Genomic DNA, 24,704 nt, shown 5'->3' on the forward strand with positions numbered 1-24,704 from the left:
CTCAGGGCAAAGTTTGTGGAAATCAGACCACAACAAATTGACAGCGAGTGCTAGGGATTTTCCATTTCCTTAGTGAGACAGTTACCATCTGCAGCAGATACCAAGGATTCCCCTGGACCGTAAAAAAAAAAAAGATGTTGGCTACCATCTGCTTCCCCGTTTAGCAGGTTACTCAATTCGCCTAGCCACAGCCCCTGAACAGATGGTGCCCAGCCCTGCTTGTGTGCAAGGGACCCTACTTCGAATTGTGGGCTGCGTGGAGGACAAGGAGAAGGTAGCAGAGGTGTCCCACCCTGGGGCAATTTCAATGAGACTCCAGGAAGATGGGGAAGGAGATATTAAGTGTCCCACTGAAACACGCAGCAAAATCCCTTGTTCCTAGCGGGAATCCCTCAGCTGAATGAGATTCGGGAGGAAGGCGAAGAGGTGCAACGGCTCCTCCAGGCCCCCAGAAGGAGCTGACTCGACAGCGAGCGCTGCGCTCCGGCTTCCTGGCTCCGCTTTGGCGGGGAGCGGGCTGGTTCGGTGCAGCGAGGCGGCGCTGAGAAGCCGGAGCGAGCCGCCTGGCAGCGGCGGCGGCAGGTGGTTATTGTTCTGGGCAATAAGATGGAGGCTGTCGGTCAAGAAATGTAAAGGCAGGTTGGTTGCAGCGGGAGTCCCGGTGCCCCGGGAAGGGGCTCGATGCAAACCCGAGCAGGGGGCTCGCAGGCGCCCCTTGAGGAGGGATTTGTCGGGGGTGCGGTCCGGAAGGTCGTCCCCCCCCCCCCCGCCTGGCTGCTGCTTGCGGTGACCGCGGGGGGCGGCCCTCCGATGAGTGAATGGACGGGCGGCGGGTCGCGGCTCAGCGGCTGCTCCGAGCCTGAACCCCCCCCCGCCGCGGGTCCCTCCCTCCCTCCCTCATTCTCCTGCGTTTTGTCCCAGGCTCGCTCGGCGTGGGGCCCCCCAGACATGTTCAACCAGCAGCAGTTCCAGCTGCTGCAGCTCCAGCACCTCCTCCAGCAGCAGCAGCATCAACACCACCCGGCGCAACAGGGCGGCCGGTAAGCGCGACTAATCGAGGCCGGGGACCGCGGGCCTGTGCCCGGGGACCTCCCCCAGGAAAGCCTGAGCGTGGCTGGTGTCCTGCCTCGCCTGCGCTCCCCCTCCACCTGTCCGGGGCGGCCCGGGCACCCCAGCCGGCGGAGGGGGCTGCATGTGGGCAGGGGGCATCGGCGAGAGGGATCCGTGCCAGGGCTCAAGGGGCCCGGTGGGAGGAAGGGCAGGGCTCAGCGCAGGGGTGTGAGGGCCCTGGGGAGGTGGCGTGAGGGAGGTCGGTGTGGAGCTTTGAGGAGCCCGGCTGGAGCGAAGGGGATCTGTGCATTGGAGTAGAAGGGCCCGGCACGGGGCGGGGAGCTGGGCCACGGGTTGACTCCGTTTCCCCCGGTGAGTCTGGCAGCTGAAGAGGCTCATCTGTCTGCATGCGCTGGGAAAGGGGTCTGTCTGGAAGCTGCGGTAGCACTGGCGGCAACGGGAATAAAGGGTTTGCCCGGCCCTTGGGTGGGGATCAGGGCACTGCCCAGAACACTCCTCCTTAGCTCTGTACCGAGGGGGCAGTAGGCGAAGGAAGCTCCTGCTGGGTGCAGCTCCTCCAGATCTGGCATTGCACCAGACAGTTATCAAATACTACAGTTTGGATGTTGAAAGGCTTCTTCCCTCCCTTGCAACAGATGGGGCACTGCCCCATTAAGAATCTCTGTGTCTATACTATTTTTAAGGTGCTTGTCACCTTAGTATTTCTCTGATCCCATCATCCTAGTACCTGAAAGCAAGTAAAACATAATAGTGTAGGATAGATCATATAAAACAAAATTCTGTAGAGTCAAAGTGTCCAAATTTAAATCAATAAAAGGTGGATGGACAACAATCCAACTAGAAAAGCTGATTGTTGTTTAAAAGTGGGGAATCTAGAGGAAAATGTTACCTGTTACAACTTACATAAATGTCCTACTAAACCTTTTAAACAGGAGCATGGATTTTACTATATTATCAGGCTCCCAACTCCCTTTTGGTTAAAACATTTTGTTTTATTATGTGTATATTATTATTTAGTTAGTGTAACGATGGGATTATTGAATTCAGTTTGAACATGTGGTAAGGTGTCTTTCAAGTGATGTTTGTGTATAAGCACAGATATTTGTGCAGTTGCACCCCATGCTGTTGAGGGTGTGACTTTGTATTTGATTTGGATTAAAAGACAAATCAAGACACCTGTCTGCCAGACACAAGTAGTAAAGAGGACAATAAAGAGTGAAACTGCTCATGTAACATGTAAGAGAGAAGATAATAGTTCTAGTCAAGGAAATTTGCCCACTATGATCAGAGATAGAAGATATACTACAGAAACAGTTAAATAATGCATTTAGGTGCTACTGTTCTCGTCTAAAACTTTATGCAGCAGGCATTCAAGGCTAAAGGGGGGAAATGTAAGGAGGAAAAGAAGTTCCTTGGCTACTAAATCACAACCACCATTGTATCAGTATGGTGAGATGTTATTGAGATATGCTTGAAAACCTCTCTATTACAAAGGTAATATAAGAGAAAAAAGGATGGGAAAGTATTTAAATTTCTCTTCAAATAAATGTAAATGACCCACAATACAGCAAATATCTATCATTATTAAAAGGTGACCCACTATACTGAGAATATCGGTCTATTTATTCAAATGGTCTCCTAATAAAAAAATATTTTAAGTGGGGTGGCTTGGGCTGAGGAAGATGTTGTACAGAAGTAAATTTCACACCTGAAGGACTTTCTCAGCAACTCTTTGACTTGCCAACCTAAGATGTGATGGTGTGTGATGTCAGCACTCGTGCCCACCAGCATAAGGCTTGTCTGATATAATCAAGCGTTTCTCCTTTAAGAGGTTTAAAAGCCAGCACTGAATAGGCTCCCCCTCCAAAAAAACTGCTTTTGTCTTCATAATATTTATAGCATCTCTAGGAGTAGGGTAAGTAAATTAATATTGGCTCATAAATTATGGTAGTGGGGTTGAGAGCAGTGCAGTGAGACTTATTTTTAGAGCATGTAAGAATTGTGTAGGGTAATATATGGCAGTTTCTTCAATCCCCTGAACCAGACTGACGCTTCGCTGCTCAACCCTATTCCCAGGATATTCCCACTACTCTCATCTTTTCCTTCTAGCCCATACTTTAAATATGAAAGTCATAGTTGACTGCCACTCTTCCCAACACTCACATTTAGGTGCAACTGCAACCATATGGACAGCCTCTGGGTGGGAGTAGTGGATTTTGGGTAGTGTACTAGGACGATGAAAATGTTTTAAAAATCAAGAGGAGTTGTTCCATGTAGGCAGTTGATCGCTACCTGAATTCGTCTGTAGACCTGCAGTCCCTTACTGAACTTCCTTAAGCTATGTCATTACCCTTTATGTGTGTGTGGTGTTGAGAGGTTCTATCTCTTAAACCTGGCAAAGTTGCAGACCTAAAATTTTGTAATGGACAATCCCTCACCACGGGGTGCTCCAGGAGGATGGAAGAACGGGGATACAATGTTAATGTATACAACGGTGTTTTAATGCAAATGCATCAGTATTGCTTTTGTCCTTTGCTCCTTGTGTTGTGCTTGTAAGAGACAACAAGAGTGAATTTAAAGGATACATTTTTCTACAGGAAGCTTTTTAAGGGTTTGATCCCTTCTTTTCCAGGGGTTTGCCACCACCTCAACAGCAACAGATGCTGAGCTTACGGGCAACGAATCAAGCATCACTCCTCAATGCCAATCCAATGCTTCAGCGAACTCTGCTCTTGCAACAGATGCAAGGTACTGTCATTGTTGGAGATGCTCACTGCACTTATTTAGTCAGCCCTTCACCCCTCACTTAACCTGAGAGAGAAGTCATAGAATGGATATTGCATGTTTAAGCATCAGAGTCCTCTATGCTTTGGGATTCCATTCCTCTGCACTGCTCTTTTTCAAATTTGCCCCAATCGAAGTCTCGGAGGCTCTTCAGTTGTTGCTCCCAAGCAATTGAGAAATTGGATTTTCGACATTTGATATGGAAGTTGTGACTTTGCAATGGGAATCTTCCAGGTGGTTTAGACGGTAAAGATAGATGGTGGTAAAACTCTTTCTCTTTTACAAGCCTAAGGCAAATAAAAATGTTTCTGAGAATAGATTAAACAGCAATTATAATTTTTGTTTGGATTTAAATAGTCACTTGCATTGTCTGTGAACCCAAACAAATGTGTTGCAGAAAGTGTAACTAATTAGGTGGTCTTTTTTCCAAGCTCAGTGAAGAGAAGCGGAAAAAGAAAGGGCATAGAAGTGAAAAGTAAATTTTTAAGAAACAGCTTTGTGGCATACTACTTGCTTGGAATAAGTCACTGTTTCTTCCATCATCTGGTTCCCAGGTAGATTGATTTTTGTCCATGGTCTGATAAGTTTTCAAGACAATTTTACAAGGCTGCCCCCAATAATAGTTGTAGTTTAATGTAAGGTGTTAGAAATGCGGGTAAGGAACTTCTTTGTATTTTCTTTTATTTTTAACCAGCCAGTCCCATTTTAACAAAGAAAAAGCTACCTGGGTTAATTTGAATGATCTCTTAACTTAAAACTAGACCAGGGATGATTCTTGTTTGTGAAGGTTTATTCTGCATGTTGTTATCATGCCCTTTGTTCTCCCTTGCCTAATCAATAAGCATGCTCTCTCATGACCCCAGTGGCCATCTAGAGATCTTTGTTTGGCCGAGGAAAGCTGAGGCAGTAAGGGACAAACTCTAATCCAAAGTTAGTGCTGATTTTAAAGTTTCTGATGTATGTTTGTATGATGAAGAGAGCTTGGGGCCAGCAAAAATATGAAAGGAGGATGACTGATAAATTTGATGTTAAGTAGTAGCATGGCTTTTCTCTAGAGGTGAACATTTTATTGACAAATTGTATTTAAAACAGAAATATGTCCAATGATCTGAAACAAACTGGATATGCCACTTGAACAAGGTGTTTTAGTGACCAGTCTAATGTACTGAGGTGGAGTATTATCCCCACCTTATTAGCAAGCTGGAACTAGTATCTATGATTTCCATTTTTGACATTCTGCATTGTCTCATGTTTAAATGTGTAATAAAGACCATACTGAACAATACGACTATACTTGTGAGCTGAATTTTTGTGGTCACTTACAGGTTTGGATTACATGTGAGAATATCTGATGCCCAGGTATTTCAGTGCCTGAGAAACATCAGAATAAATAATTCAGTGGAAGCCTATGGTTTCATCAATGGAAGTGGGGAAAGAACAAATGCCCTTCTGAGTCTAAATGGATGTGCAGTTCTTATAAAAGTGCTAAACCATGAACAGAAGGCCATTTCTTCAAATAGATTTCCGTTCAAAATTGAGATAGATCTCCTTACAAGAAGAGATCTTCTTTTTCACAGCATAATTGACAAGTAATTAAAATCTGTGGGAATTCCTTGTGTTGTGTTGCAGCCTTTATACATTATACCAGGGTCATCTGGTGCTTTTGCATGTTGTTGAGTGTCAGAACTCCTAGGTTCAACTCTGGACTCTGCCACTGACTTATTGTGTGGCCTTTGGCTAGTCACTTATGTAAAATGTGAGCTCTGATTTTGGATGTCCATCTTTAGACAGCTACAGCCTGACTTTCACAGGTGCCGAGCATCCAGAGCTCAAATTGACTTCAGTGGGAGCTATGGATCTTCGGTACTTGTGAAAATCAAGCAGTTGGTATTCTAAAGATTGGCAGTCAAAATCAGAGGCCACTTCTAAAACTTTGGCTCTAAAGTCTGTGGCTTCCCTTCATTGGGAAGCGTTGATACTTACCTAATAGTTATAAAGCACTTTCAGGTGGATGCTCTGCTGAAAAGAACTGTTCAAAAGACAAAACATTATGATAGAAAACAGTAGCATCTTAAGTGTCTGGGTTTAGTTTATCATTTTGAGCTTGCATGATAAATCTGGTGGCAGAGAGGCCTATGAAATCTCTTGTTTAAAAAGTAAAACGCTGTTTTTAATGAAATGCTCCAATCGCTGCTGCTGTTCTGTCCAAAAAAAAAAAAAACGCATCCAGATCACAGTTTGAACTGCCAGCTGCACAAGAATCTTTGCAAAAACAAGATCTTGTCTTTCTTTAAACATGGGTGACAGTGTTTGAATCAAATAATCACTCCAAGCTTAGCTTGCTGAGCTTAGCTTAGCTTGCAGTAACAATTATAAACAGCTGAGTGGTCTAACACATCCCCACATGGCAGCAGTGATGGAGTGAGATCTTTGGGGTGGTTGGGGGAAGCAGAAGCCGGCTAGCAAAATACAACTACTGATATCCATTCCCTATGGAAAGGGAGGTTCAGAGTTCTCTAAGCTCTGCCCCTCCCGGCTGTCATCATGGCTTGGGGGTTTGCTGTCTCATGAACACACCCTACATGGGAGTGATATATTGTATGTTTGCATTTGTAGGAAACTTACGAGGATTTAACATGACAGCCCCAGCTCTGCAACAGTTTTTCCCTCAGGCTACAAGACATTCCCTTTTGGGGCCTCCACCTGTCGGGGTCTCATTAAAGCCCGCACAGCTGGGCTTCCCAGGCCTTCCATTCCAGCGGCAGAATCGGATGTTTCGTAAGGTGAGCTTGTGATTTCCAGATCTTTAGAGACTAGCTCTCATTTGTTGCTGGCTGGTGCCTGCTAAGATGATTGCCCTTATTGTACATGGGGCACTAAAGAGAAATGCAGGAGGATTAGAATGAAAAAAGAATCCTTTAGTACCAGATTGCTGACGTAGAAGCTCTTTGGTCAAACCAACCCATTTCCAGAGATCCCAGTTGTAGTGGTAGGGAGTTCGCCATCCTCTTCCAGTAGACCCCTCCTGTCCTAGGATACCAGGATTCATTTGATTAGTTCTAGGTAAATAGCAAAATAATAAGAACCTTTAGAAATATCTACCTCAAAGTAACTACAACACAATGTGTGAAATCCTGGCTCAACTGAAGCCTAAGAGCTTTGCCATTGACTTCAGTGGGTCCAGGATATTTCACTCCATGTCCTTTCTCTAGTAAACACCTCATGGCTGCACTCCTGGAGACTGGCCTGAAACATGGAAAAATAGAGCAGGAGGTTGGGAGTCCTTGGCTCTATTCCCAGCTGTGTGCTGACTCGTGACCATCAACAAGTCACCTAATCTCTCTCTGTCTCCATTTTTCCACCTGTAAAATCAGAATAATACCTGCTTATAGGGATGTTGTGAAGTTTAATTGATGGAAGTTTATAAAGCCTTTTAAGATTCTCAGTGAAAGGTATTACAAGATTGTAAAGTACTACTAATCCCCACCTCCTCCTCCTTTTGAATCCATTCCCCAGGTCTGAATTCAGATTTGTCTGAGAATCTACTGAAGATGGTCTCTTTTAAATGGCCAAGATTTCTCCTCTCTTTCAGCCTCAGGTTTTGTGTTACCTAGTTCAGTGCCATTTTAACTGGAACTTCTGTCTTAGATCAGCGTTCTCGTTGGGTCTGGCCCAGAGAGAAAAGGAAGAGTAGTTATTTGGGGCTCTTCTTCATTCCAGCCCATGCAGGTTTTGCATGTGCCTTTCTGAAGTACCCTGGACCTGCCACAGCTTCCATTAAAATCCTGGAGATGTGTCAGTGGGTGCCTGCAGTCTGGAATCCATGTACAGAGCTCTGTTCATCCACTTTCAGTTGCTTATAGGTGGAGAGTCTTAGACAAACCCTCAGGCTCTCTTGTATTGGAATTTCTGCTCTGGTCCGGAGCTTTGGGAGATGTGCTGAGTTTTGAGAAAGAGAAAAGAGCTGGGTCTGAGACTCTTTGCTAATTGCAGGATTACCAGAGGGCCCCTGACAAGAAGCGAGAACTGGATCAGACATCCTCATCTCAGGCACAAGGAGTTGATGAGAAAATTGAAATTCCAGAGGGTACCCAGGCTGGGTCAGAACAGAACAACTCCTCACCCACAGGTAAGAAAACACAATCTTCTGAGTATGCTCAAGAAACCTCTTTAGGATATTGATGCAGCAAAAACAGGAGATGGCATTAATCTCTCGTTAGCAGCTTACTGCAAGAGAGGATTTCTGGAAGACGAACGTATCTGGCTTAGCCTCCAGTCAGAACCCCTGCACTGGGCTTCATTTATGCCATTAGTTAGGTGTTTTGATTTTGCAAACTAGCTCCATATCTCTCATTTAATCAGGTGGAAGCTGTATCCATTACTGAGATGATGTACGTGATGTACCTCTTGTGGAGCAGGAGCAATGTTCCTTGTTGCATTACAGCACTCTCATGATATAATCCCCTTCATCTCTTCCCCGCTGGTGCCTGTTTCAGATAAGGTTACTTGTTCCTTTGCCTGTCTAGTAAGTCACTTTGGTATAGAAGAACCTCTGAGTGGGATGAGAAAAGGAAATAATTTTGGAACAATAGCTGTCATGCTGCCTTACCAGCATTGAACTCCGCACGGCAGCCATAGACTAAAACTTGTATGAGGTGGAACTCACTTGCAACCAATATGTTAAAGAAACAGACTTGTTTACTAGGATGCTTGTTTCCGTGTTGATACCTGGAATCTTACTGGGACACCATTGTGCTAGGCACTCTACAAACAAGTGAAGATATGGGCCCTGCCTCAAAGAGCTTACAATCTAAGAACACACAAATTATAGTGTATCCCCATGAATGCCTCATAAAGGAATGATTTTCCAGTTCAAATGCAGTGGAAATCTGATATTGATTACAGGGATACTGAGCAGTTTGACAGGTCTAATAATTGACCTTAATGTATAGTATTGGATTTTTGTGGTGTGGGCTCTTGTCCCCTTGGTATTGGACTAAGACCCAAACAACCATTGGCTAGTAATAAATTCATATCTCTACTTCGGGGGTCAGGCTTAGAGCAGTAACCTCTACAGATAAAACTCCATCCCCCAGGTTATTACTAATCTCTTGAGTTAGTGATCCATTTCCACCTTTCTCAAAGCCAGAACTGGCCAAGTGCTTTATAGTCGTCTTATCTGCTCTAAAGTACTGTATCTGACATAGGCCATTTGGTAGGAGATCAAATCAGATGTTCTGCTAAGGTAATATCTATCTTTATCCCTGCAGAACCAAAAATGCCAGCAGAATCTATACTGGACATGGAGCCTGCAGCAAAGAGACTGAAGAGGTAATTTCCACTGAAAAGGCCATAGAAATGCTCATCGGATTTAGATTGCTTGTCTGCTTTTGTTGGTGTTCCATTGCTATATTCTCAGTAAAATGGAGCACTACAATGCCAGCTTGACTTCTGGCATTTGGGGGGGAATATCTCTGGTGCTCAGGGTGACTCAAGAAACCTCAGGGCACTTGCTAAGTCCAAGGATGCTGCAAGTGGCACAGCCATGAAGATGATGAATAGAGAGATGGATCAATGAACCGTGTCTAGACAGGCTACAAAGATGACCCTTCCTGAGCCCCACTGTTGCCTGGATCCATATATCAATTGGGTATAAATAAACACAGGCAACTGATATTATTTGAATGAAGGTGGAGGGGAATGACACACAATATAAAGGCTTATCTTGCAAATTCTCTGCTTCCTAAACCAGGAACCATGCAATGTCCTGACACCATCTGGTGGGAAGAATATGGAACACAGTTCAGCAAGTAGTCTATGCTGTTCTAAACGGTATCCTGCTCAGACCTGTTACTGTTATGCATCTATAGGGCGAGGGGAGTGAATAAGAATTATTAGAGAATTATTCTACATTGATTTGATAACTTTTTTTCCAAAGTGAATTAATTTGCAAAATCCCTTTTCTGTTCAAGTGCATTAGAAGCTCCCTAATATGCACTAGCGATGAAGAGTGAGGACTCCTGCAACCTAATCTGTTCTCTGCTACCAATTCACTTTGTGGTCCATGGGCAAATCTCTTTGCTTCTCTGTGCCTGTTTCCTCATCGGTAGATTAGCGATTAACACAGATCTCTGTGGAGGGTGTTGTAGGATTGATCTGATGTTTATACAGCACTTTGATCATGTAAAGTGTTATAGAAATGCAAAATATTATTCCGCATTTGAGGCTGCATTGTGAATTAGCAAGACAATGAATAAATGCAGTTAAAACAAAGGCTGACTCCTTACACCATATACTTTGTTCATCCGTTTGCCAAATTTAGTTTGGTTTTAATTATGCTGATAATTTGCAGTGTATATTAATCAATGTTTTGTAGCATAAATTGAATAAATAGTTAAGTCTTAGTGATAGGAGACCTTGCTGCAGTGACTCTATTAAGTCTTTACTGAGCAGTGGCTAGAGACTACCAGATTTACTGTGTGTCTTATGTATGTAACTGAATCCTTGGATTAGCTTTAGAGAGTGTTTTTATTTATCTGAGAATGACCTGATGATGAAACTCTGGAACAAATGAAGTTTACTGTTCTAAACCTCCCTTTCAAAACTCTGAACCGCACCACCCTGCATATATTTCTGCTCTTGTTTCTTATCACTTCCCACCTCTCCCTTTCTCCGCCAAAGATGCCACCCTCATGCTCCCTCATTTCATTCTCCCACTCTTGCCTTCATGCCTTCTGCCCTGTCCGTATGCCTGGAACGACTTCCTTATCCCAATGCAACAGGCAACCACCCTTTTCATTCGACTCATTGAAATCCCATGTCCTCACACAAGAGCCATAAATGGTAACAAGTATCAATATAATGCTGCCGCCTCAGTTTCAAAAAGTGACACCACCTCCTCTAGGTCTCTGATCTTAGAGACCCTGAGGAGCTGTCTCTCCATCCGTGTGTCGAGGGTGTGTGAGCACATTGTCAACACTTAACCAAATAACGATAATACAAGCCACTCTTGTTTTGCCCTTGTCTGCATTGTCAAAATCTTGCTGTTTATTTATAGCCGTGTAACCCAGTTACTTTATCACTTATCAGTCTGCTAAATTATGGAGTGTGTGTTTAAATCCTAATACAGACTGCAGGCTGTTACCGAGTTCGGAGTGCGCTGTCATGTGTCACAGGTGGGAATGTAGTTCTGGCCTGGAAAGAAGGACATATTTAAAACCTAGCTGAAAATTCTGAGTGCTGACATATAATCAGAAAGAAATCTGCTCTATCGGATCATTCTGCAGATCAGTCACTCATTCTTAGCAATCCCCTCAGGAGCCTGTTTCCACTCCTTAAATCAGACCAATGGCAATAATGAAACACCAAAGCTAGCTCCTATTAGCAGAGTTTGGTATTTAGAGCTATTGACCTACTGATTATCCACTGCAATCAAATGCAAAATATGTCAGGAAAATATTCAACGAAACTGAAATCTTAGTGAGACAGAACTCCTGAAAACCTCTGCTTGGCTACCAACAAGGTCTCCTCCTGACCTCAGTTTTAACCTTCCCCTATGCCTAGAACAGGTGCATGTTGCAGTTGTCCTGGAGATCACCAGCCAGGGCACGAAATGAATCCCAGAACCCCTTAGTGTGAATAACCTCCAGGCAGTCCTCTCCCCATCCTTCTATCAGGTTAGGACAGTTATTCCTGAACAATTGATTCAGGATCTTTTGGCTGGCTTTTAAACACTTTTGTGTGTATGCTATGGAGCCCCTCCTTGTTCTGTTTTGCTGGAGGATCACCAGAAATATCATTTGCAACAGTAAAATATTATCAACTTGTTTTTGAGATTTAATGTTTTTGCTTGATTATTAAGAACACTGTAGATTGAACTCCTTGGCCTGTGGTTTAAACACCACCTTGTGTATTGGCGTAAGTCTCTCCATCTTCCTGGCTTTGGACATGGGAAATAATCTTGTTTTTCTTTTTCTTTTTAATTGAAGTGTGGAAGAAGTGCCCATACAAAAGGATGCTGCAGGCAGCCAGGAAGCAGAGGAGTTAAGCATGGAAACCCAGGCAGATGGTAAGGGGTTATCATGACAGACATGAGCGATGGTGTCCCCAACCTGCTGGTGGAGTTGTGTGGATGTGTAGGTTTTCTCCTGCTAGAGATATGGTGTAACACATGAGGTACATCTACACTTCATCTGGAAGATGTAATTCCCAGCCTGGGTAGACATATATGTTAGTACACTAAAAATAACAGTGTGGGCTACCTACCCGAATATAACCCCGTCTGAGATAGTATGCATGTACTTGGGTGGCTAGCCTGAGCCCCTGCCCTACACACCTCTACAGCCCCACTCCTATGTTAGCACACTGTCTGGAGCAGATCTGATGTGTGTATGTCTGCCAGAGCTGGGAATTACACCTACCAGGTTCAGTGTAGGATAGTCTTGGTGTCTGCAGATACCCTGAATATTTTCAAAAACACACTCCAAAGATGAAAAGTGAGGGAAGAGTAATACTGGGACCAACACCCTAAGAATATGCCCCAGTAGCTATCCCTCTTCCAGTTAAATTAGGGGCTTCCAGATTGTTTTGAACAGTGGGATGAATTTTCATGTTGTGCAAGGACTTTCTCTAAGAAAACCAGGTTGAGGCCCTGTGAAACTAGGGTAATATCTGTGTACAGGGGTGATGTAAGCTTTCCGACTTCATGCATCTGTTTCTTGGTTTTCTATCAGAGTTTAGTTTTAATCCAGCTAAAGGGTCTTCTGTTTTTAGGACCAAACAGTGTGAGGGAGAATACAACTGAAGATGCCTCCAAGGAGAGAAGCTTCTCTGAGGAACTGAAAGCTCCAGAGGTAGGTAGGCAGGTCCTGAGCATAAAGGGACAATGTACTCAGAATGTCTCCCTACCCCAAAGCATCTGCTTTACCCAGATCTCCATTGTGATTGTAAACCAAGTGGCACCTGGCTCTGGGGTTAATATCAGTGGCCCAGGTGCGGCATTGTGCTGTTGTAGGAAGCTTCTATGCAGGGTCTGCCTCTAATTAAATTACAGCAGATTGTGGCAATGTTTTAATTGTAAATCTACACCCCTGTTAAAAGCTTGGAAGCTATACAGTATTGCCCTCACGTTGACCATTGGAGTTATGACTAATTTAAATTTCATACTAATCTGGAAGGATGGCAGGCTTTTGTATGTGGGTTTTTTTCTTTTTTTTCTTTTTTTAAAATTTTGCATTAAAAGATTGATTAATCGCTCTTAAATGTCTGAGTTTCCCAAGAGGCACCTCTCTCAGCCTAGTCTGGGAAGGGGAACAGCCATCCCCATCAGGCAGGTCTGTTTTGGAGGCTGTAGAATCACTGAGGATAAACATGAAAGTTGGTAGAGAGATTGCAAGGGATGCTGTTAAAGCAGATGGAGAGCATGCCTTTCTTTCCCTACCATTCCTGGGAAGTGAGCTGAAGGCTGGCAGCTACCTTATGGTTTGAAATTATAGCAGGAGGGAGAGGCTGGCTGGGTCTTGGCACTCCAGAAAGTAGACTGGAGAGAAGCAGGGCAAGGTATAACACTATTGGAACCAGCAGGGAAATGCACCTGCAGACTGGGAGCCTGTGCTTATAGTTAGTTTAATCATAAAACAACACCTAAAGCCCTGTCTGTATTCCAGGCCAGATCTGACATGTCCGACTCTGCCAGTGCGTGGCTGTCTGCCATGGTTAGTGACATCTGTGTTCCAATGTGGGGGTGTCTTTGTATGTGGACAGGACAATACGCTGACAGAACTGTGTTAAGGAATTACGTTACAGCCTAGATCCTTGCGTGGAGTGCTGAACAGCCTGTAATGGGGGAGCACAAGCTGCGGGTGTCCCCCCAGCTGGCACTGTGGAGCACTGCAGTCTCCAATAACTGGATCAGCCTGTAATGTCTCCAGGGTCCACTAAGAACTGTGAGCATAAAAATATACATTAGCCTGGGAGTGACTCTGTGTTGGAAGATCCAGCAACTAATTTAATCAATAATGAAAGTGATTGTGGACCAAGCACAGCGATGGTAACACTGTGTGTGTACATAAGTAGGGCCCTCCGAAATTCTCAGCCATGAAAAACGCGTCATGGACCATGATATCTGGTCTTTTGTGTGCTTTTACCCTATACTATACAGATTTCATGGGGGAGACGAGCGTTTCTCAGATTGGGGATCCTGACCCAAAAGGGAGCTCTGGGGGGGTCACAAGGTTATTTTAGGGGGATGGCGGTATTGCCACCCTTACTTCTGCGCTGCCTCAGAGCTGGGCAGCTGGAGAGCGGCGGCTGTTGGCCAGACACCCAGCCCAGAAGGAAGGGTGGCAATACCATACCATGCCATCCTTCTGCACTGCTGCTGGCAGCGGCTCTGCCTTTAAAGCTGGGCTCCCAGCCAGCAACCGCCGCTCTCCAGGTGCCCCGCTGTGAAGACAATACTGCCACCAGCAGCAGCACAGAAGTAAGGGTAGCAGTACAACAACCCCCCACCCACAATAACCTTGTGACCCCCCCAACTCCTTTTTGGGTCAGGACCCCTACAATTACAATAACTGAACTTTCAGATTTAAATAGCTGAAACTGACTGTGAAATTGACCAAAATGGACCATGAATTTGGTAGGGCCCCCATACATAAAACTTGAAATGACATGAGATTGACTGACTGAAATTTAAATGCATTTTTCCAGGTGCTATGGAAATTGGATTAACCCTTTATTCATCGGAAGCCCCTAAAGATCCCATCTAGATTAAATTCTCTTGTTTTTTTTCTTTATGGTAGGTGCTGAGTTCGGGGGGCTCGTTGAAAGTGACCATCCAACAGAGCAGTGAGAGCAGAGCTATCAGCACCACAGCCCTGAAGCCAGGACAGTGGACCTGTGAGCTGGGCACAGCTGATACCGGTCCTGAGTCTGTCCTTAAATTCTTCTGTTACATCTGCAAGACCAACTGTTGCAACCAGCAGGTATAAACACTGGAGTCTGTCTGGGCCTGGGGGCCAAGGGAAGGAATTGCATGGCCAGGGGCTTGTGGTAAAAATGTTGCACCATAAGACATGTTTTCAAGGCATCAGGCACTACGGTAACAAGAGGCCGAGAAAAGCCTATAAATAAACAAATAAAATAAACCACTCCTCCAAAGAGCTTGCAAGCTAACATCCTAAAGCTCCAGCGCTGACTAATCCACAGGTAGCCATGCTCTTAAGCTTTTAAACTTTCCAAATATTATAGATCAGTAGAGGGAATGGAATTGAATTGACTTAGCTGTATTGGGGGTTTTTAAATTTTGAGTCCATCTAAATGAATTTTCTCCTTTATTAGAATTTCCAGTCCCACATGGCTGGAATTCAACACCAGCAGCGACTTGGAGAGATTCAACACATGAGTAATGTCTGCTTTGTCTCACTGCTGCCCATGGTGAAGGAGCAGACGTTGATGGCTAAGAAAGATGGGTATGTGTCAGTATGCTGGAGGTGGAAGGTAAAGAGGGCTGATCCCAGCTAGGTCAGTACCTAGATATTGTAGTGCTTTGAACTTTAGGAATACCTTTGATGTGTCCCTACTGGCCTTAAAATATCACCCCAAAAACCAACATTGCAAAGCACAAGTCTGTAAAAACAGATTAAAATTTTGGATACAAGTAAAACTGTCACGTCTTCCTCACTTCTCAGAATGTACATAAAGCGGGGGGGTGAAGAAAAACCCCAAAGCAGTAAAAACAGCATTCACTTTCTATGTTTAGTGTTTTGTGAAGAGAGACCTGCTCAGACATGGACAGGGTAGGTGTCTCTGTATGGCTGGCCTTTAATAGAATACATGTCACAGCATATATCCGATCTCAGATACTGTCTAATAGAAATGCTCAAGACACTTCAGCTGGGACCTTCTTGCCAGCAGTCCCTAGTTCTGAACATGGGGTGCCAGGGCTTTGAGTTGAAGGCCCTTGACTTTAGAACTTGTCTCTGCATTGGTCCCACCCAGCCAGTGTATGTCAGTGTTCAGGGTAAAGTTCAAGGCCCATCTGTTCTCTTAGGCCTTAACCCCAGCAGGTAGCCCCCTTCTGGGAAAACTATTCATTTGCTTCCTATAGGGTAGCTATACTGCCTTTGTCACAGTATAGTTTTTAATGCAGTTCATCAGCCTACGGACTGTTGTGAGGGGTGCATTTTTATAGACTGAATTAAACCAACCAGCTAAAGGTGGAGGAGATAGTCTATGGAGGGAAAAGTGCTGAGATGGCGCAGAACTGCAAAAACAGTGGGGAACACAAGGGAGTCTTACTGAACCATTCTTATCGCCACAGAGAGACCCAGCAGCGATGGTGTAACACCTGCCAGATACACTTTACAGGGGATCTAATCAAACATCGTAGGACTCAAGAACATAAGGTAACAAATTACTGCCCTGATCAAACATCGTAGGACTCAAGAACATAAGGTAACAAATTACTGCCCTGATTTACAAAGCGGGAGGTCAAGTGATAAGATGCTCACTTATCCTTAGAGGCAGGGGAGTAAGATGGAGGGAATACGCTGGGGCATTGCACTGTGGTGATGAGGATATTTCTAGTTGGATCTCCTTTATGCATCTAGTTTTCTTGGGCTCCTGCACACTGGTGCTGGTGGAACTCCTGGGTGTCATGCTGAGCAAATTGGCACTGACTAGCAGCTTGTTTTGTTTTCCAATTATTACTACTACAGGCCCTGCTTATTATTAAACTCTGTCCAGCCAGAGGTATGATAGCAGCATGGTTCTTTCCGTGATCGTTTTCAACTGCATGGGGAATTTTAGGTAGGCAGTCTGTAATTACCCAAGCTGGAGTCTGGTCAGGACGCTAGAGTTAACTACCCCATCTCATATGACAAGTGCCATGAGATCTTTCAAGACCATGAGCGACCAGAGCCTTCCTGCGTTGCTCTTCCCACACATTTGCCACCTCTTGGGCATGTGGAAGCGTGTGTGCCAGGATGCCCCCTCTCCTGCTGTAAGAAGGTGGCCTGACTGTTCTAGATTCACAGTCATGATTTTGAGACAGAAGTGGTTTAAATTAAGCTTAATTGAAACAAAGTAGTGCCTGTCTTAACCAATCAGATCTTCTCATCCCTCTTTGCTCAGCTGGCCAAACGCTCTCTCCGTCCCTTTTGCACTGTCTGCAGCCGCCACTTCAAGACCCCTCGGAAGTTTGTAGAGCACATGAAGTCCCCTGAGCATAAGCAGAAGGCCAAGGAGGTAATGTGAACTGGATTGGGGGGAAGCACTGCTGGGTTACAGAAGTGGCTGTGCTTGGTATGTGTGGGAGGAGTATGCATATGTCCTACTTGTCTCAAACCAGTGAAGAGATGCATCATTTTTCCAATCAAGTGGTTCCTCTCCTCCTTGACTGCATTCTAATACCACTTGAAGGAGCAGACTGATAATTGAGCACTGTATGTGTGACTGGGAGCATGATCGCTGCCTTGCTTTCTAGAAATGCCATCTGCTCGTCCCAGAATGCGGCAGTCCCAGACTCCACCGGGAGTCCTCTCCAGTCCTCCTAATCAACAAGAGTGACATTATATGAGTGCCTGAAGTTAGCAATCTAGTCTGGTCTGATCTTTCCTCTGTGTGTCTGGCAGGTGAGGCTGGGTGAGAAGGAGCTAGGTGGCCCAGAAGACTCAGAGGAGCTAATCACAGTTGATGCTGTTGGCTGTTTTGAAGATGATGACGATGAAGAGGAAGAGGAGGAGGAAGGAATTGGTGAAGAGGAAGGTTCTGAAGTGGTGCAGACAGATAGTGAAGATCCTGTCACCAAGCAGGTACACAGTGATAACAGAAATGGAAGGCTGTATTATATGAGCATCCGAGCTAGATCCTAATAGCTCAGTCAGTCAGGGCCAGTTGAGCTCAGGGCATTCTGGAGGCTTATCTAGTCCATTCCCAGAGCACAGGACAAGATGGGGACTATCTAAGATACTTTGAGATCTGATTTTGCTTTTTGTCAAAGAGTGGGAGGATCTTTGATCGCCATGAGTGATACAGGGGAGCCCTTACATGTGCAAGAAGATATCCTGGCTACCTTGTCAAGGTAGGCAAAACAGTTTAGACTTTACTCTCAACCATTCTGCTTTAGCTGACCAATTAGCAGCTTTGCTCCTGTTCCTAACTGGATGGATGGATCCACAGATGGATACATCTTGGCAAGTGTTCTCCAGAGGAAATAGCTCTCTGCTTCAAGAACAACTAACAATGGAAAGGACACAGTTGATGTAGCTCAGGCCTTAAATACAAGGTGTTTTTTAACTCTGTTAATGAAATGTTCTCCTGATAGTTGGTCTTTGTGTTGGGATTTAATCTGTCCCATACACTATGCTGTTAATGTAACCTGTGCAGCATGGAGTAAATGGCGACACAATTAAGGGGTGTATTTTACAGTAGGAAGGGGAAAATAGGAAACAAAAGCCCCTTCCTGCCATGTTGGACCTCAGCTTTGCCCCCAGGCTCATTGGAAGGGTTAAAGGCCCATGAGAGGAGCTGAGCAATGGATGCAGCCCCAGTAGACAATCCTTGCAGGCTGGGGACATGCACTGACTTGGTCTCTTGGTATCTCGTTCAGGGTGGGCTGAAGGAAAAGACTCCGGAGGACTGTGAAGGAAATGAGAGATACTGTCCAGATACCCCCTATGGTAAGCAAACCCAGACAAGCAGTGTGCCCAAGAGTGCCTTCTGGAGCCAGGGGCTGCCATTGTATGGAGGGTGGGCCTCAGCGCAAGAGCGGGTTGCCAGCAGTAAGCCGCACTCTCTCCAGTGTCCATGTCAGACCAGTGAAGGTTAGTGGATTCTGGAGAAGGGATGAAGTTTGATCATCTGAATTGTAAGTGTAAGGCAAGTGCTGTTTGTCAAAGTGTAAATGGGTTTGGCAGGTGCCTCTTGCCCTTCAAGAGGTGGGGCTGAGAACCCTTGACCTCATCTAGGAGGACTAAACAACTGTGGAGTGGGGAAGGAGCCAGTGCAAAAGGGTGAAGTGCTGAACAAGCCATGTCGGGCCGAAAGCAGAGTTACTAGATCAGGGATGCCCCAAAGAGGAGCTCAAGTGCCCCATTCAGAACACTCCCGAAAACTGGTGCCTCAGTAGAGCTGCTTCTCTCCTGCATTGAAGAGCCAGGTCAGCACACCGTGACTTCACAAAGGAGATGGAACTGCATGCCTGTCTTTGGCATGAACGCTCTAGACTAGTATCTGATCAGAACAGACAAGCTGCTGACCTCAGGTGCAGCGCTGCCTCCAGAACATTCTTTTGTGCTCTCTCTAGTCACCACCCTAATCTCTGTAAGCAGCTGAGATTTTGGTTTCTAAAACTTTTCCTAGCCAGTTACGCATTGTGGGGAAGGCACGGGGGCGTATGCACTAGCAGAAGCTGCTCTGTGCACAGGGAGAGTTCTGTTTACACCAGTTTTCCACATTGCTGTAACCTTCCACTATCATGTGGCAGATGGAATAATGATTAATGCTGTGAATGTTCTCTGTGTTTCTCTCACGTGCCTGCTGTCTTCTGCTTGGATTGAGCCCATTACTGCTGGTCATATGGTCTCTGTAGTTTTCCATTGTATTTTTTTTTTTATGCTGTGTAGTTTCTTTTCTTTGGCAACCTGATCTCTCTCTGAATATCAGCCCACAGCTGTACTGTGGTAAAATGAGATATTCAGCAAGCGATCTTGAAAAATCCGCAATTAACAGAAGCAAAACTTTCCTTTTTAATTTCCCCTTTAACATTCTTATTGTTTTGGAGTTCCGTTCAATGTGATCTGTGATTTCCATTCCCCTCCCATTTTGCAGGCCTGGATTTTCTGGTCCCCGTCGCAGGTTACCTCTGCAGGCTGTGTCACAAATTCTACCATAGTGACTCCGCTGCCCGGGTCACACACTGCAAGTCCCTGATGCATTTTGAGAACTTTCAGGTTAGACCCCTTTGGCAATTGCATGGCCTGGCATTTGTCACCCTGTGTGTCTTCTCTATTCCTTCAGCACCTTCCCATTGTCCTCAGTGTCCATCACAGTGTCCGTCATGCCACAGCTTTCATCTGGTATGCTCCCTGCTTGTCTTCAGCTGCCCTTGTAGATCAGACATCGTTCTGCTCCTGCTTTCTTACTACTGCTAATGTCCACCATTACCCATTCTCAGCTGGAAATCCTCCATCTCCCCAGCAAATGTTGGATCTGTTCACTGAACCTGTGAAATGGAATCCCTGATTCAGCCTGGGACTTTCCTGGTCCCTTAGCGAGTACAAATGAGTGAAGCTGGTGGGGGACTAGACAAGAAGAAGCTGCTCCTTTTAAAGAGAGCAGGAAATGATACGCATCTGTCTAGGTGAAGCTTCAGTGTCTGTAATGCTGGAAATAGGCCCTGACACTCAAATTACATATAGGTAACATCTATACAGGGGACAGGTAGTTGAAAACTAATCTTTAAAATGGTAGAAATGAAATTCCAGGCCAGTTTTAGAAGATGGAGAACTCCAATCTGTAAGTTGTTGAGAGTTCAGTCGGTCAGCAGGGACTAAGCAGCAGCAGGAAGCAACTTGGGAGTTTCTGGTAGCTTGTTTGGAGGCTCTTCACTGGCACAGAGTTCAGCCAGTTAATGCTGTTCCTCTGCTGTATCCAGTCCACACACAGAAGATACAAGAATGGCCCTTGCCTTCAGCTGTAAACTCATGCACTGCCTCTTGCAAATTTTGATGGCTGGACCCAAGTTTGCCACCTCCACTCTGGGCTTGGATTTCAGGGAGGGCAGTAATCAGATTTTGTGACCATCAGGCTGCTCTTGAGGCAGGTAGTGTTTTTCATTCCCCTTTCAGTTACCATTGCTTGAGTTCTATATATGGAAGTGGCATTTCCTGACTCCTGGGATAGGGGGTAATTCCAATTTGCATTTCCTCTGCTGGTTTGGGCCAAGGCCTGCTTCAGCAAAAAAATCCCATTTCTCCTCCCTCTGTGTATTTATAGTTTCTTCATGGTGTGTTCTGTGGAGCTTTTCTGCTAGTCTTCAGACAGGTTAACCTTTGACTAACCTGGCAAAGGAGTTAACAATCCCCTTGCTATCCCTGTTACCTTTACCAAGAGCTGGGGGAAACAGTGTCCCATGTGCACTGGCAGTTCTTAAAATCTTTGCAGCAGGTGAAGCTGCAGCTACTCCTCTGGGTCACCCATTCCCTAGACAGATCACTTCCAGAATGAAAGAATCAGTCCCCCTTGTCCCTGTTGTGCTTCAGTACGTTGATCTGAATAACTTAGTTACGTTCCCTTGCAGCTTGTTAAAAATGAGTCTGCATAGCAGCAGTGAGTGTTCCTCCCCTTCACCTTCAGAACCAGGGGAGAGGCTACTGTTTCCACCCTTTGGGGTAGCAGGAAGGAAGTTGTCTAGTAGTTAGGGGACTAGGAGTCAGATTTCCTCTTGTCTGGCAGTGAGTTGCTGTGTTACTTTAGGGAGGTCACTTAGCCTCTCCCTTCCTATCTGTAAAATAGTGAGGATGGCCTCAAGGGCTACCATGAGGGTTAATTCATTAATGTTTCATGAAGTGGTTGGAAATAGCTGAGTCCAGGTGTGACTTGGAGGAGTTGGCCTTCTACGGATATTTAAGGCTAGTCTCGGTGTATTACTAGCCCCCTTCCCTTTTGAGTCTTGGGATCTCAGCTGGAAGCAGTTACTCCCTGGACTGTGCATATACTGCTGGTTAGAGGTCTGAGGACTGTCATGGTCTTGGCATTAAATGCCTTCTAGTGTCTTTCAAGGGGGGTGAATAGCACTTCTGGCCAGAATGCCATACTGGAGGCTTCTTAGCAGCTTCCATCTGAGGCAGTCCAGTGCACCAATCTGGAAACAGCTACCTTGCACTTGGTCAACAAGAATTGCCCCAGTTTAAGATGTGACTTTTAAACTGATTTAGTTACACCAGTATGTAATGTAAGTGTAGCCAAGCCTTAAGTGTCCACAAAGCATTTTATAGTGCTCTAACTTGAAAAATCACCCCCCCTGAGCGCATCAAGTCGGAGCGCTTTAAAGCACTAGTGTAAACAGGCTCCAAGCGCTGGGCTCCCAGTGCTCTGAGCTACTCCCCTTGTGGAGGTGGATTACCAAGAGCCCTCTCTCACAAGCTTTGAAGTTTCCAGTGTAGCCATGCCCTTAACCTGGTTTAAACTGCTCTATTCTGGTTTATTTTAAATCATTTTGGAACAGACAAAGGGTCCACAAAGGGGTTTGCACCACTTTAACTTAATCAATTAAAAATTAAACTCACGCAACTCTGTGGCGTAGACAAAAGTGCCATCAGGCTTGCAGCAGCAGGGTGCTGATCAGAATAACTCTGGTGCTGAGTAAGTATTCAGTTTGCTTTGAGTGCATGAGATGTTTGTCTGTCAGTGCGACTAAACATTTCACATAAGTGTCTGTCTACCCAGTTGACAGCTTGGCCTTTTACCTGTTTCTCCCTGTGCAGAATGGGCTCTCTTCCTCAGGCACCAGGAGCGTGAGCAGGGACAAACTCTTGGAACAGCTAACCTAAAAGATTAGGACTTACTGAGCCTCCTGCTGCTTCTGTTCTGTGCCACCAAAAGCAGGAGCTGCATAGAGCTCTATTTGAAGAGTGATAAGAGTTGTACTCACTTTCTAGGAGCCAGGAAAGATCACAGGGCGGACTTACCTTTTGTCCTCAGTACCAAATGGCTAATATTGCAGCCCCTTCAATGGCCAAGTACCATAGTGCAGTTCAGATAACATGCTGATACAGTAAAAGAACCTGAATAGAATAGTCCAGTTAAACTGTTGGGTTCAGTACAAGCCCCTTGTTCCAGGGCTTAAGTTTAGCATCACCAATCACTTTCCTATTTCTGTGGAAGAGAAGGAGCCCCATGCTGTTTACTTAGTGCCATAGTCTTTCTAGAAGTCTTGATCACCACCTTGCTAAGTCAAAGCCTTCAGACTGATTAACACACTGGAGAAAATCCCCTTGTGCCTTAGGATCCCATGGTTATACTTCTGTAGGCTGGCTCCATGCGGCTCTTGTGTACTATTTTTCTGAAGTTGCAATGACAATTTTAACCTCCTTGTTGATCTCTCCTTGGAGGTTTCAGTTTAGGAACCCATCAAATAAATTGTCATGCTGACAGTGAATTTAGGCCCTATATCAGCATTATCTAGTGAATGTTGGAGCACTCTTGCAAGTGGGGACACTTACTACTAAAAATACTCTCCTAGAAACATCCCCTTAAATGTGGTTTTACTGAAGAGACTTCCCCCTCCAACCTTGAAGCTCTTGCCAAAGAAGCAGAAAGTAAATGTGCATTGCTTAGATGAGCAAAGTGCAAAAGGAAACATCATTTCATTGTGTTTAGCTGCTGCAAAATTTGTTAATCTAGTTATTCCCCTTTAAGATGCCTGTAAGGAGTGCAAGCAACCAATAGTCTTGTATCAGGAGGGTGAGACTACATGTCTCCTGCCCACCCCCACAGCTAGATTCAGTCAATAGTTGGGATGAGAGTTTTCTTGCTTTCACTTACATTCAACAGGGCTATTGAGATCTATCATCTCCAATCAAGATGAACAACGATCAAAGTCTGGTTCTAGCTCTGTATCCCCAGCCTCATTCTACCTAATCCTGCCACATTAGCACATGCAAGAGGGAATAAAGCCTTAATACCATCACTTTTTGCTAGGAGCTTGAACTCCTTCCCTCAGCAGCCCACCCAAGAGAGCTGTAGATGTGTGCTTTGTTTGGAGATTAGGCCAGCCATTGCAGTCTGTCACTCACTACTGTCTTTGTGCAGGTTTCTCCTGGACCAGCTAAAAACATCCTGTAATGTCTCAGTCCAGTTATCGCTCACATGTTTTTCCTTTGCACAGAGATACAAGGCAGGAAGGCACCGTGCCACAGCAGCACACTCAGAGGCCTCTTTGTGCTCCCATGGCTCTGGCTTCCAGTCATCGGATGAGCAGCAGCAGCCTCCTGCTAAGACAGAGGATGAAGCGGAGACAATGAATACCAATCGTGGCATAGGAGAGGAAGATACAGAAGTTTTGCCATTAAAGGAACAAACCTCTAGGTCTCTAGAGAATAAGAGTGAGCTGGTCCCCTCTGTGAGCAGAGGTGAAAGCCCAGCCAGTGAGACTGATGTATGTGGAGCGCTGGTCATAGAGGAGGAAGGAAGTCAGGAGGAGGGTAGCAAGTCCCCCACCACTAGTGAAGACTGCCTGCTCCTAGATGAAGACAGTGCCACAGGGGAGTTGCTGGGCCACAGTATGTGTAAGGAAGAGGAAAGTGATGAAACCAGGCAAAGGGATGGCACAGACAAACCCCTGTACCCAATGCGTGAAGGGGATTCTGAACAGGGGGCAGCAAGCATCAGAGAGAAGGAGGCAGATACCTGCTCTCCAGGCAAAGGAGAAGCAGCAAATCTAACCCCAGCAGGGCGTAGACGTTCTGCTAGACGCAAACCCAGATAGACCAGCTTTAAAGGGAGAGCCCTTTGCATACAATATTTGCTGGAAATGTTTATTTTCAGAGTCCTTTAATAGAGCAAAAAGCCTTCTACTTTACTGCTGTTTTTATTTTAAAAAATAAAGCCTGGCTTTAGCGTGTCTAATAGAGGATGGCACTGGGTGTTGTTTATACAGCTGGGCTGTGATAGAGATCCTTGGGAGAGCCAAAGCTCCGTTAAACGTGAAAGGGTTGCTGAAGCTGACCTTCCTAAAGCTAACACTCACTGCTTGAACTGGCAAAGCCTGCTGCAAGACAGACTTCTCACTGTACTAGTTATCTACTACCTTCTGTGCTAAGGTGGTTCCCTTTTCCCAGGTCATAAGC

At 45.3% G+C, this 24,704-nt stretch overlaps 1 protein-coding gene across 3 annotated transcripts; it reads left to right on the forward strand.

Moving 5' to 3' along the window:
• Window positions 1-480: 480 nt before the first annotated feature.
• Window positions 481-24,485, forward strand: CIZ1 (CDKN1A interacting zinc finger protein 1). 3 transcript variants are annotated; one of them, XM_073314382.1, is made up of 16 exons: window positions 481-582; window positions 922-1,040; window positions 3,704-3,819; window positions 6,472-6,638; window positions 7,849-7,984; window positions 9,126-9,186; window positions 11,844-11,923; window positions 12,628-12,707; window positions 14,655-14,837; window positions 15,193-15,323; window positions 16,175-16,259; window positions 16,987-17,100; window positions 17,487-17,666; window positions 18,464-18,533; window positions 19,684-19,805; window positions 23,744-24,485. In XM_073314382.1, exons 2-16 carry the CDS (start codon window positions 949-951, stop codon window positions 24,341-24,343), a joined length of 2,217 nt encoding a protein of 738 aa, XP_073170483.1. In that variant the 5' UTR covers window positions 481-582; window positions 922-948; the 3' UTR covers window positions 24,344-24,485. The 3 variants fall into 3 exon arrangements, with proteins under 3 accessions (XP_073170483.1, XP_073170481.1, XP_073170480.1); XM_073314380.1 differs by having other exon boundaries at window positions 493-635; XM_073314379.1 differs by having other exon boundaries at window positions 494-639.
• The last annotated feature ends 219 nt before the right edge of the window (window positions 24,486-24,704 follow it).

Source organism: Lepidochelys kempii, chromosome 16, assembly GCF_965140285.1.
Source record: "Lepidochelys kempii isolate rLepKem1 chromosome 16, rLepKem1.hap1, whole genome shotgun sequence".
Classification (NCBI taxonomy): domain Eukaryota; kingdom Metazoa; phylum Chordata; order Testudines; family Cheloniidae; genus Lepidochelys; species Lepidochelys kempii.

Excerpts from the sequence above, each read along its gene's own strand:
- CIZ1 (XM_073314382.1), top strand. The coding sequence starts at position 949 with ATGTTCAACCAGCAGCAGTTCCAGCTGCTGCAGCTCCAGCACCTCCTC. Across the intron at positions 3,820-6,471 it reads GCTCTTGCAACAGATGCAAG|GAAACTTACGAGGATTTAAC; the intron begins GTACTGTCATTG and ends TTGCATTTGTAG. Across the intron at positions 18,534-19,683 it reads CTGTCCAGATACCCCCTATG|GCCTGGATTTTCTGGTCCCC; the intron begins GTAAGCAAACCC and ends CCCATTTTGCAG.